Genomic DNA, 11,882 nt, shown 5'->3' with positions numbered 1-11,882 from the left:
TTCTTTTCACTATGGTGAAGTAATGATCAAATTATCTCAAATGTGAAAGATCAAGTATAAATTGAGAAAAAAATAGAAACTGTAAGCAACAGGGGAAAAAGAAGCACTTTAAGAGTTTAATGTGATTGGGACTGGAGCAATAACAAAGTGGGTAGGGCATTTGCCTTGCACTCAGCTGACCCGGATTCAATTCCCAGTATCTCATAGGGTCCCCTGAGCATAGGAGTAACTCCTGAGTGCAGAGCCAGGAGTAACCCCTGTGCATCACCAGGTGTGACCGAAAAAGAAAAACAAAAGAGTTTAATGTGATTACTTCTTAGATACCAGAATCAGGAGTTAGCAGAAGACATTTTTTTAAGTTCAATTTTATTTATTAAATTTGTCTCAAATAACTGAGTTATTTTAGTTTTCAATCCTTAAATATATTAGCAAGCAAGCATCTAGTCCCTCATCAGTACCCTGCTTTTGGGGTGCTAGGAAGTAAGGGCAACTGAGGCTTAGGTTGAGAGAACAGATGCCCTGGAGGTAATATTATCTGGAGTCAGTTAACTGCCATGTTACAAAAGCATAGCATTAACTGTGCCCATATTATAACATTTCTTGTGCCCATACAAGAAGGATATTTGCTCTGAATTAATTATGCAAAGGACTTCATGAGAAGAGAAAAACAATATTTACAAATCAACAGAGCACAAAGAAAGAAGTTACAAGTAAACACAGAGGAATGGGAGCACTGTGATGGGAGTAACCCAATAAACCTAAGCTCCCTGTGGCAAGGCGGAAAGGACAAACCAATCTTATCCTACAATTAATGATTTGTTTTATTTGCTTTTACAGTCAAGTCCTCAAAACTCAGGTGTGTATGTCATAACTCTTATCAGACCTCAACGAGAGTTCATGTTCAGTGTGCATGCTAAGTTCTGGATGACTTTTACATTGGTCGGACCTGGTTCTAAGTGTGCCACATGCCTTACAGGTCTTAAATAGCGTTATCCATATTGACAGGGTATTATGCAATAAATGAAGAGAGCTAAGAAGTCCCGAGATGAACAGAAAGAACCCTTCATTGAGTATCATGCATGGTAACAGTCAAAGCTACTGAGTTTTATTTCCTTATATGAAAGTCAGACACTTTTGAAGACCCCACGAAGTCCCACGCGCTCTTTTCTCCTGTGGGGATGGTCTCTGGGTTCCAATTATTGATCCTCCTCAATTTACTTCTTTAAATTTTTCCGTTTGTTCTTAGTGAGTTTTATGTTCAAAAATTTTGTTTCTGGCATTTCACAAATTCGAAACATGTTGAAGAAACAGGGTACATCATTCCAATTTTCCCTTGGATTTGAGGAGTCTCTTATGGTGACACAGTCCTCGACAGTTGCCAGGTTGTTGGGTTCCCCTGCATCCCAGAAGCTGGAAGAGAATCATACAGAAGACTTCAAATACCAGTTGCAAGAGGCCAAGTGAACAGGTGTCCAGGCCCATAGCATTTGTGTTATTTAAGTTCATATCTTTGTTTTGGGGGGGGAGTTCCTGTTTGCTTTGTTTGGGGGCCACATCCTCTGATGCTCAGAAGTGCCCCCTGATTTTGTGCTCAGGGATCACTCCTGGCTGTGCTCAGGGGGACCATATAGGATGCTGAGGATAGAACCATATGCAAAAAAAAGCCCCACTCACTGTACTATTGCTCCGATCTCTGGCCTCATATCTTTATAAGGTAACTTTTTAATTAATTAACTATTTAAAATTAAAATTAACTTTTTAGCTAACTTTTTAAAATTAACAAAAAGTCTCCTGTTTTATTAATTATGAGAAAAATCTCAGAGAAACAAAACCATTGGCTTAGGTCTCAAGATTTGGGAACAATAAAACTGAAGTGGATTTTTTAAATTGTATTTAATTAATTAATTCTTTAAATTTTTTAAATTTTATGTAATGGATCCCCATGAGGTGCAGTTACAGACTTACAAACTTTTGTGGTTACATTTCAGTCATACAATGCTTAATACCCAATCCCTCCACCAGTGCCTATTCACCACCCAATGATCCCAGTGTGCCTCCTCCCACCCCCCACCTCATCCCCCCCCAACCCTGCCCCACTTCTGTGGCAGGGCATACCCTTTTGCTCTTTCTCTCATTTTGGGCGTTGTGACTTGCAATAGAGGAACTGAGTGGCCATCGTGTTCAGTCTATAGTCTATTTTCAGAAAGCATCTCCCAATCTGAGTAGGCCCTCCAAGTACCCTTTACTTGGTGATCCCTTCTCCATCTGAACTGCCTTTTCCCCCAGCATGTGAGGCTGGCTTTCAAACTGTGGAGCACTCCTCCTGGTGCTTATCTCTACTATTCTTGGGGGTTGGTCTCCCTTTCTGTTACTTTATATTCCACAAATGAGTGCAATCTTTCTGTGTCTGTCCCTCTCTTTCTGACTCATTTCACTCAACATGATACTTTCCAAGTTGATTGAAGTGGATTTTTCTGAGTTTCTATTTGGTCACGCTCCCTCAGGACTTTAGACCTTCTATGAGAAGATGTGCAAGGGGTTAATAACTCTAAAGGGTTCATTTCCTTCACATCCATCTTTTATTTCACATTTGGTTCCTTTACTTTACATAACCTCTTACAAGGTGGTAGGGAAGCAATGTTCCAAAGTATTCAGAGCAACTGAATTTAGCTCTTAGAAATGATTTAGACCCATGGGTCTTTGATTTTTTTGTCAAAAACTCCTAAACGGGCCTTGCTCTATGAAGTGTCATGGTTAAGAGTGGAGAGACGTTACTAAGGGGACTCCCACTTTTTTTTTTTTTTTGCTTTTTGGGTCACACCTGGCGATACACAGGTGTTACTCCTGGCTCTGCACTGAGGAATTACTTGTGGTGGTGCTCAGGGGACCATATGGGATGCTGGGAATTGAACCTGGGCCAGCCACGTGCAAGGCAAATGCCCTACCTGCTGTGCTATCACTCCAGCCTGGGACTCCCACTTTGACTTGTAATTTTAGTGATTTACTTTTCCAAATCACTGTGTTTGACTCATTCACTGAAGTTTGGGCCATAAGAATTCCACTGAATTCCACTCATTGCCACCCCTCATTTCTAATGAGTTAATATTCCAATTTATTATTTTTTATTTTCAATTTTTTTTGCAAGGGTAAGGGTTTGTATCACATCCAGTTGTGCTCAGAGGCACTCTCTCTATGCTGAGGGGGTTACTCTTGAAAGTCTTTGCAGGACCATGTGGTATAAGAGAACGAACTAGGGTTAGCCACATGCAAGGCGAACACCTTAATTTCTGAATTATCTCTCTGTCCCTCTACTCATTTTTGGTAGGATAACATTGGTTTGTCCTTTCTCCCTTGCCACGGGAAGTTTAGGTTTATAGGGTTCCACCCACCACAGTGCTCCTGAGACACTCCCATTTCTTTGCTTATCTGTAACCTCTTTCTTTGTGCTCTGCTTCCCCAACTGGTCTATCACCCTTTCCCCCTAATCAGACTCTGTTAACTTGTGAGGTCAGATCCTTCTAAGGACACTGGACTTGTGTTCATAGGTGAAATCTTTCTCTTATGTCCTTTTGCATAATTACTTCAAAGCAATGTCCTTTTTGCATAGACACAGAAAGACAGTCAATGCTATGCTTTTGTAACTTGGGAGTTAATTGACTCCGAATAATATTCACTCCTTGACATCTGCCTTCTCAACTTAACCCTCAGTTGCCCTTAGTTCCTAGCACCCCCAAAGCAGGTCCCAACAAGAGACTGGATGGGCCCAGGGCAAGCTGTGTGCTACCTTTGTAATTTTTACTTGCTATTTTCCCTTTATTCTTGAGATAGTGCTCAGAAGTGAGCGCAGAAGATATTCATGTTTCTTTTCCTTCTGATTTACATCAACTTTTCCTCCTTCTTGCTTCTAATATCACAAGGATAGCCCTGATTATCTCAGGGGAGAAGATTCTGATGACTTCCTTCAACCACAGTAGAACTTTAGCATTGCAGGTAGCCTTCAAGAAGAAAATTACCTTAGAGACTTGGTGAAAGGTGTACCATCTACCCATTTCCACTGATCTTCAACAACCCTGTCTGTCAATCCAATATAAAACTCTCTCTCTGGAGGTTTTGTGTGGTAAAGAAACTCCTGTGAAAGCAGCACACATGGAGAAAAATCAGCAAAAATCGATCATTTCAATTCTGAACAAATTTCTAAAGGTGACTGTTCTTCAGATAAAGTAGAATCTGATCGGGGCCGTAGAGATAGTACAGCAGATAGGACACTTGCCTTGAGTGCTTCTGACCTGGATTTGATCTCCGATATACTATATGCCAACCCCCCACCACCACCCCCCAGCATGACCAGGAGTAATTCCTGAGTGCAGAGCCAGGAGTAACTTCTGAGCATCACCGAGAGTGGCCCCCAAACAAAAACAAACGACAACAAAAAAAATAGAATCTGGATTAGAAAAAATATATGATGGACCTGAAATTGTTAGGCTATAGGGGATTACCCCCTGACATTTTGGGGGAGCTCTGGACTTTGGCAGAGATGATTTTGGTTATTCTAATCAATATGAAGCTATATGTTTTATATCATAATCTAAATAATTCTCTAACTAAGAAATGCCCAGTTACTCTGACTTTAATTCAACTAAATTCTTAATTATGCACTTTGGGATATTTTATAAATCTTTTTATAATATTTATTTTAATTGCTTTATTATTGTGATATATTTATGTATATATAAAACATAAACCCAATAAAAATAACCTGTCACAGAGAAGGAATGTCTCAATAACTCATTCAAAGTTTATCAGCTGCAACTTGTCGAGATAACTATCTTTGACTACAACAAAGCATTACTTTTCACCACTAAGAGGTAATAGGCAATACTTACTTGCCCTCTTCCATTTGAGAAATTGATAAACAATGGATATTGGAAAATTGTATGATTGAAACTCAATCATGTACAGTTTTGTAAATATATATATTATATATATAGTGAGTCAATCACTGTCACCACCACTGTCCTCCCGTTGTTCATCGATTTGCTCGAGCGGGCCCAGTAACGTCTCTATTGGAGACTTTTGTTGTTACTGTGTTTGGCATATCAAATACGTCATGGGGAGCTTGCCAGGCTTTGCCGTGCGGGAGAGATACTTTCAGTAGCTTGCCGGGCTCTCCGAGAGAGGCGGAGGAATTGAACTTGGGTCAGTCATGTCGGCCGCGTGCAAGGCAAACACCCTACCACTGTGCTATATAGCTCCAGCCCGTGAGTCAATCAACAAATTAAAAATAAAATAAATTCATAAACACTGATAACTCTAAAATAAGCTCTCACATATTTGTCCCCTGTGTAACTAATAGAAGTGAGTAAAGAAATTGCTTCTTTTCTTAACTTCTTCTAATAATAAAAAGTTTAAGTATTGATATACAGAAATAATATGCATGGCTTGCATTTTATGCAAGAAGATCATTTAATATAAAGTATCTATGATGAAAACTTCTGCACACAGGTATGGCTAAAAGGTCTGGATCTTATGCAGAATGTTACATTGGCACTGGAAAAAGCCACACTCCACTTACTTGCTCTTCCACACTGTTGATAACCACCAGCTGAGCGCCCATGTCTGAACAGTTTTTTGCACTTAATGCCCAGGTCAAGGTGTTAGTAGAAAAGAAATAGCAGGTGGATTGAAAATGTACCCATTTCCATGGACAGCAATGCTCGACTGAATCTGGGAGAAATGAAGGTCCTGTGAGTGAATAAGAAATATAAAATTTGAAATACAAACTGAGTAAGAAAACATTCTATGAACTCATCACTTCTAGTCATAATATAGTTCACAGTTAATAATACTGTGAACCCCTTACTTATGTCCCATATCTTATGACCTAAGACTAGGCAATTTATATGCTAATAAGAAACCAATAACTTCCTTGTTTTTTTGAGATATGATCCTTTATTTTCTAGATGTTAGGGCTGGTATGGAAACATCTAAGCGATCCATCTCAGCTATGCTACTAAAGGAAAACCCTATTATTTGTTCTTATTCTTAGACATCTGAAAGAAAGTTTGTGTTCTATCTGAACAATGCCTCAACAAGCATTTCTCATATTAATGCACCCTCAACATAACTTCCCAACTAATAGAACAGATGACCATACCTGTACCTGTACCTGTCCTCCGTTGTTCATCGATTTGCTCGAGCGGGCCCAGTAACGTCTCCATTTTGAGACTTATTGTTACTGTGTTTGGCATATTGAATACTCTCGGTAGCTTGCTGGGCTCACTGAGAGGGGTGGAGGAATCGAACCCGGCTTGGCTGGGCTGACTGCGTGCAAGGCAAATGCCCTACCACTGTGCTAAGCATGTCTCATATTAATGCACCCTCAACATAACTTCCCAACTAGTAGAACAGATGATCATAATTTCTTAGAATTAAAGCTTTAAAAATTTATTAAAAAATAAAAAGTACAATGACACCTGAATTTAATGACAAGGCAATTACAAATTAGTGAAATTAGTTACTTTTCTAGTATTACATAGAATTTGGGAAGACTTGGAACCCAATTTATGTGAGAACACAGGGAGTGTTTTCTGAGATATTTAATTTCCCTACTCTATACATCTTGATCTCCACTTCATTTGGAAGCAGGTGGTAAATGGGAAAAATTTGCAATCCTGGGGTTATACCTTTTATTTCCAGATGTACTGTTTAGATTAGGGCTGTAACAATAGCACAGCAGTAGGGCGTTTGCCTTGCATGCAGCCCACTTGGCCTACCCGACCGCCCCTGGTTTAATTCCTCCACCCCTCTCGGAGAGCCCTGCAAGCTACCAAGGGTATCTCGCCCACATGAAAAGCCTGGCAAGCTACCCGTGATGTAGTCGATATGCCAAACACAGTAACAACAAGTCTCACAATGGAGATGTTACTGGCCCTGCTCGAGTAAATCAATGAACAACGGGAGGACAGTGACAGTGACTGTTTAGATAGATATCTCAAATTCACTCCAAATGTATGTGATAATAGGGGCTGGAATGAAAGTACAGTGGGTAGGGCATTTGCTTTGCGCGTGGTCAACCTGGGTTCTATTCCTGGCATCCCATATGGTTCCTCCAGCTCTGCCAGGAGTGATTTCTGAGTGCAGAGCCAGAAGAAATCCCTGAGCATCGCTGGGTGTGACCCGCCTCCACCAAAAAAAAAGTATGTGATAATATTGCCTCACTTTTTTTTTTTTTTGCCTCCGTGCTAATTGCATTTCCAAATTTACTCCTCATCTTTCTTTTATAGCACAGGTAAAAATTTTCATTTTGTTGGGAAAAATAAAACCTAAACCCCGCCCCCTTCTTTCCTTTTGGGAATTATGGTTTGCCAAGAGAAAAAGAAAGAGAGACAGACAGACAGACAGACAGGCAGGCAGGCAGGCAGGCAGACAGAAGTGCCTGCCATAGAGATGGGGTTGTGGGGAACAGGAGGGAAACTGGGAAATATACACTGGTGAAGGAATGGGTGTTAGAACATTGTATGACTAAAACCCAATCATGAGCAACCTTGTAACTGTGTATCTCACTGATTCAATTTTTAAAATAAATTAAAAATAAAACCAAGACCTATTCTAGCTACTTTGCTTCTTCCCAAATCAACAGAGAAGCTTGAAAAGGTTGGTATGAAAATCTTGAATTTCACCTTTGAGAACTGTTATACCTGATCCATTTTTGAAGCAGGAAAACTCCATCAAGTCCTCTTGTGGCGGGAACTTTTGCTCATCACATGACTGAAAGATGCGATATGTTACTGTGTAGAGAGGGACACAGTTAATGTGACTCTTCTGATAAAAAATTCATTTTATAAAATTATCATATGATCCAGCAATTTCATGTCAAAATACTTTTCCCAGGAACATAAATTTGTAAAGATACACCTATACCTATAGTCATTACAGTGATATTTTCAAGATCTAAGATCTGAAAACAATCTATGTGCTCAATGACAGATGAGTAAGGAAGTTGTATACATATATACATATGTGTATGAAAACCCTATTATTTGTCTTAAACACCTGAAACACATATATACATATATATACACACATACACATATCATATATATTTATGTATGCATATATATAATGTGCATGTATGCATTGTATGTGCACACACACCTACAATGGAATATGACTCAGCCATTAGAAAAATAAAAACATTTTTGCTACAACATAAATGTACCAAAACATTAAAGAGGTAGTTCTACTAAGCAAATGAATCAAGAGAAAGATAAATATTGAACTCACTCACTGGTGGAATATGAAGAAACAAAACATGGGAATATCAATGTCCCTTGATAACAAACCCTGAGACCCTCAGAACTGTGGGAAGGTGGGGGCGGGGAGTGTGCTGAAAGTTTGCATTGGACTTTGGTGCAGGGATATGGGCACATTGGTGGTGGGTGTGGTATGCCAACATCATACCTCTAAAGCATATATACATTGACACTCTCGTAAACTGGTGTTATCACAATAAAAATCAGTGAAAATATAACTTAAACATCATTTTGTAAAACTGCCAATAGTCATTATGCTAGGTTCTTACTAGCTGCATTTCCTTCTTTATGGGGAGACACAAAGATTTACTTACTCAAAAGAAGAAGAAGTTCATTCCTCATAGTGTTCCCAGGTTTGACAGATGAATATACTTGATTTCAGGGAGAACAAAAACCCAGACAAAACAAATGTGTTTGTATTCTGTGTCTTCCCTCTACCCTTCCTTTCCGTAAGCAAAGGAATTTCTCATGTTTTAGACTAGCTTATAGGTCCCATTAATTATTGCGATGTAGAAGGCTAGAAGTAGCAACGGTTTGGGGGACACTGAAGACCACCACCAAAAGGGAAAATGTCCACCATGAAAAAATGTGTCAAGAGGTCACTGAAGTGTGGTAACAGTTCTATATTAATTGAGGTTTTGGACTTGTGGAATAACCTGGTAATATATTAGGGAAAACCTGAAATTAAAATACCCTACATAGGTAGAGGTAAAAAAAATGCATATATGTATACACTTATAAAAAATATTTTAATAGTGTTGAACACCTGAATTGGGAATAGAAAGAATATAGATATGCATAAGTAACGTTTTTAAGATTATGTATTTGTTACTGAAATACAAAATTGCATTGTTTTCCAACAATTAAAAAACTTGAAATTTAAAATTGCCATGTAGTTTCAATTATTTTAGATACTACGAAAGTATAAGTGAGTTGAGAAATGAGACATTTGGAATATCTTTAGTATCGCTGATGCATTAGTGAGATTTGTCAACACATACATCACACTTTGCAACATTCCACGTGACTGAAATTCATAATAAAGTTGAACATTTTATACGAGTCTTTAAAAAAAAAGAAAAAAAGAAGAGGCGCTGGAGCAATAACACAGCGGGTAGGGCATTTGCCTTTCACGTGGCAGACCCGGGTTCGATTCCCAGCATCCCATATGGGCCCCTGAGCACTGCCAGGAGTAATTCCTAAGTGCAGAGCCAGGAGTAAACCCTGTGCATCTCCAGGTGTGACCCCAAAAAAAAATGCCCTTCATGGAAGAAGAGAACCCCCTAGCAGCAAAGAATAACTTACTCTAATATTAATAGGATAGATAGAATTTGCCCTTCAGAACTCACCAACACATTTAGTGATAAAACAGGCACTGAGCAGTAGGATGGAGACCCCAGCAACAGCCCAGAAAAACACTTGGGAGGAGAAGCACTGTCTTGCTGTAGAGAAACACAAATATAGTTAATTGTCCTAAAGATAGACACAGAAAAAAACTGAGACATGGGGGTTCTCCCAAGCAGTGCTCAGGATCCCAAGGGCCACTTCTAAGGTTATTCAGCCAACCCTGCTTAAGGGGTTGAATGCTAGGATCAAAGCTGTGGTGTTCCTTTGGTCCTGTGATGATCAGGACTACCAGAGCCACCTCAGCAGTGCCAGGGAGATTGTTGGTAACACATGAAGGGGCATGTGGTACCAGGGGTCTAAACGAGGTTCCATGCATGCAGAGTATGTGCCCTAACCTATATTCTATATCCACAGCCCTGCATGAGGTTCTTACTCATCCTTACTTCCTTCCTTCCACCACCATTGTCTGTGCTGAGTAATTCTCAAACGTCAGGGTGTACTGGCATTATTTGGGGGACTTGCGAAACCACAGATTCTCAGGCCTCACCCCAAGTTAACGTTTCCATAGAGCTGGTATAGAACAAACACGTGACCTGGGGCCTGTATTTTTAGAACCACGGAAATAATCCATTACTAATCCTAAACTATTGATGGAGAAAAGTACATTTTTCCTTCACATCTAGATCGTCCCCTTTTCCTGTTTTTCTGTTTCTCCCTGCCACCTTCTCTATTTTTCTTGTCTCTCTACTATTCTCTTTTCATGCCTTTATTTTTTTATTATTATTATTATTATTATTATTATTATTAGGAGTACTGCTATTTATTCAGAGTGCCTTTATTTCTTGTTTTTTTTTCTTTTTGAGTCACACCCTGCGATGCACAGGAGTTACTCCTGGCTCATGCACTCAGGAATTGCTCCTGGTGGTGCTCGGGGGACCATATGGGATGCTAGGAATCGAACCCGGGTTGGCTGCGTGCAGAGCAAACACTCTACCCGCTGTGCTATCGCTCCAGCCCCCAGAGTGCCTTTATTTCTTAATCTCTTTGCCATAAAATTTAAATTTTAGAGATTTCTTAAATCTCTTGACAAGCATCTAGCAGTTTTCTTCCTCCTCTCAATATACACTATTATTAGTTTTTGCTGTGATTTAGATAAAGTCACAGTAGTAATACAAGGAAAACAAGTTTCCAAGAAGTCAAGAACCTTGGTCATTGGGAAGTTCTAGGAAAGGTAGAAATAGTCACCTGACAGCTTCCATGCACAGCAATCCTTCCAGTATGACATTTAGTTATCTAAATTCTCTTGAGTTTTCCTCTTCTTAATTTTCTGACTGTTTCTCCCCTTCTAACTCATCTTTACATTATTGAATGTTTTTCTATGTCCTGTCCTCCCTTATAACTTCTCTCCACTTTCCACCCAATCCACTAAAGGACTTGGACAGAAACTCAAAGAGTGGAAGCCAACAATGCTTTGTATGCTGCAACCACAGGTTCTGTCCCTGGTACCACACAGTTCCCCAGAGCACCCTAGTATGGCTCCCAAACCAAACCAAACCAAACCAAACCAAACCAAAAAAAAATAAAAGAGTCTTTAAAAAACAAAAGAGAGATAGTTGCAAGTTGTACCTGTATTTTGTGATGTAGATGACTTGAAGAAATTCATTCTTAAACTTTCTCTTCTCAGTCTCTCATTGTCTCTTTTCAGTGTTTGAGCTCTGGAGTGTTGTGTTAGTAAGAGTCGAAGAAAGTGAATCCCAAACACTTTATTTGAGGAACTTCAACAATAAGAAACAAAAAAAAAATAATAGCTTTGCTGCAGTTATTGGCACTAATCAGGGTTTCCTCTCTTGCGCAGGAGGGCAAGTGAGCTTACTTCCTCTGGCAACAACCAGAGGAAGTGATGAAATGGGATCAACACTAATAGGCTGATGCCCTGGAAATACAAGCAGTTAAAGTTAAAGTTTAGGGGCTGGAGAGATAGCAGAGTGGGTAGGGCATTTGCTTGGCAAGCGGTCAACCAGAGTTTCATCTCTGGCATCCCATCTGGTCCCCTGTTCATCACCAGAGTGGTCCTGAGCTCAGAGTCAGGAGTAACACCTGAGCATTGCCGAGTGTGGCCCCCAAACAAAACAAAGCACTGTAGCACTGCAGCACTGTCCTCCCATTGTTCATCGATTTGCTCGAGCGGGCACCAATAACGTCTCTATTGTGAGACTTGTTGTT

General features: G+C 39.8%; 1 protein-coding gene across 2 annotated transcripts; it reads right to left on the bottom strand.

The window, feature by feature from the left end:
- Positions 1–850: 850 nt before the first annotated feature.
- On the bottom strand, positions 851–11,391 carry CLEC4E (C-type lectin domain family 4 member E). Of its 2 annotated transcripts, XM_056134719.1 has the most exons (7): positions 11,286–11,391; positions 9,662–9,754; positions 8,627–8,683; positions 7,698–7,787; positions 5,573–5,742; positions 4,014–4,129; positions 851–1,410 (listed from the first exon to the last, which is right to left on the bottom strand). In XM_056134719.1, the coding sequence occupies exons 1-7, from the start codon at positions 11,320–11,322 to the stop codon at positions 1,215–1,217; spliced, it is 759 nt and encodes a 252-aa protein (XP_055990694.1). In that variant the 5' UTR covers positions 11,323–11,391; the 3' UTR covers positions 851–1,214. The 2 variants fall into 2 exon arrangements, with proteins under 2 accessions (XP_055990694.1, XP_055990696.1); XM_056134721.1 differs by lacking the exon at positions 8,627–8,683.
- Positions 11,392–11,882: the final 491 nt, after the last annotated feature.

Source organism: Sorex fumeus, unplaced genomic scaffold (assembly GCF_029834395.1).
Source record: "Sorex fumeus unplaced genomic scaffold, SorFum_2.1 ptg000101l, whole genome shotgun sequence".
Taxonomy (NCBI): domain Eukaryota; kingdom Metazoa; phylum Chordata; class Mammalia; order Eulipotyphla; family Soricidae; genus Sorex; species Sorex fumeus.
The sequence above is the reverse complement of the archived record's forward strand: the minus strand, read 5'-3'. Positions and strand labels throughout refer to the sequence as shown.

Coding starts and splice junctions, on each gene's coding strand:
- CLEC4E (XM_056134719.1), bottom strand. CDS start 11,322: ATGAATTTCTTCAAGTCATCTACATCACAAAATACAG. Junction 8,684..9,661: donor TTTTATCACTAAATGTGTTG/GTGAGTTCTGAA, acceptor CCTGAAATCAAG/TATATTCATCTGTCAAACCT. Junction 5,743..7,697: donor CTGCTTCAAAAATGGATCAG/GTATAACAGTTC, acceptor ATTCACTCACAG/GACCTTCATTTCTCCCAGAT.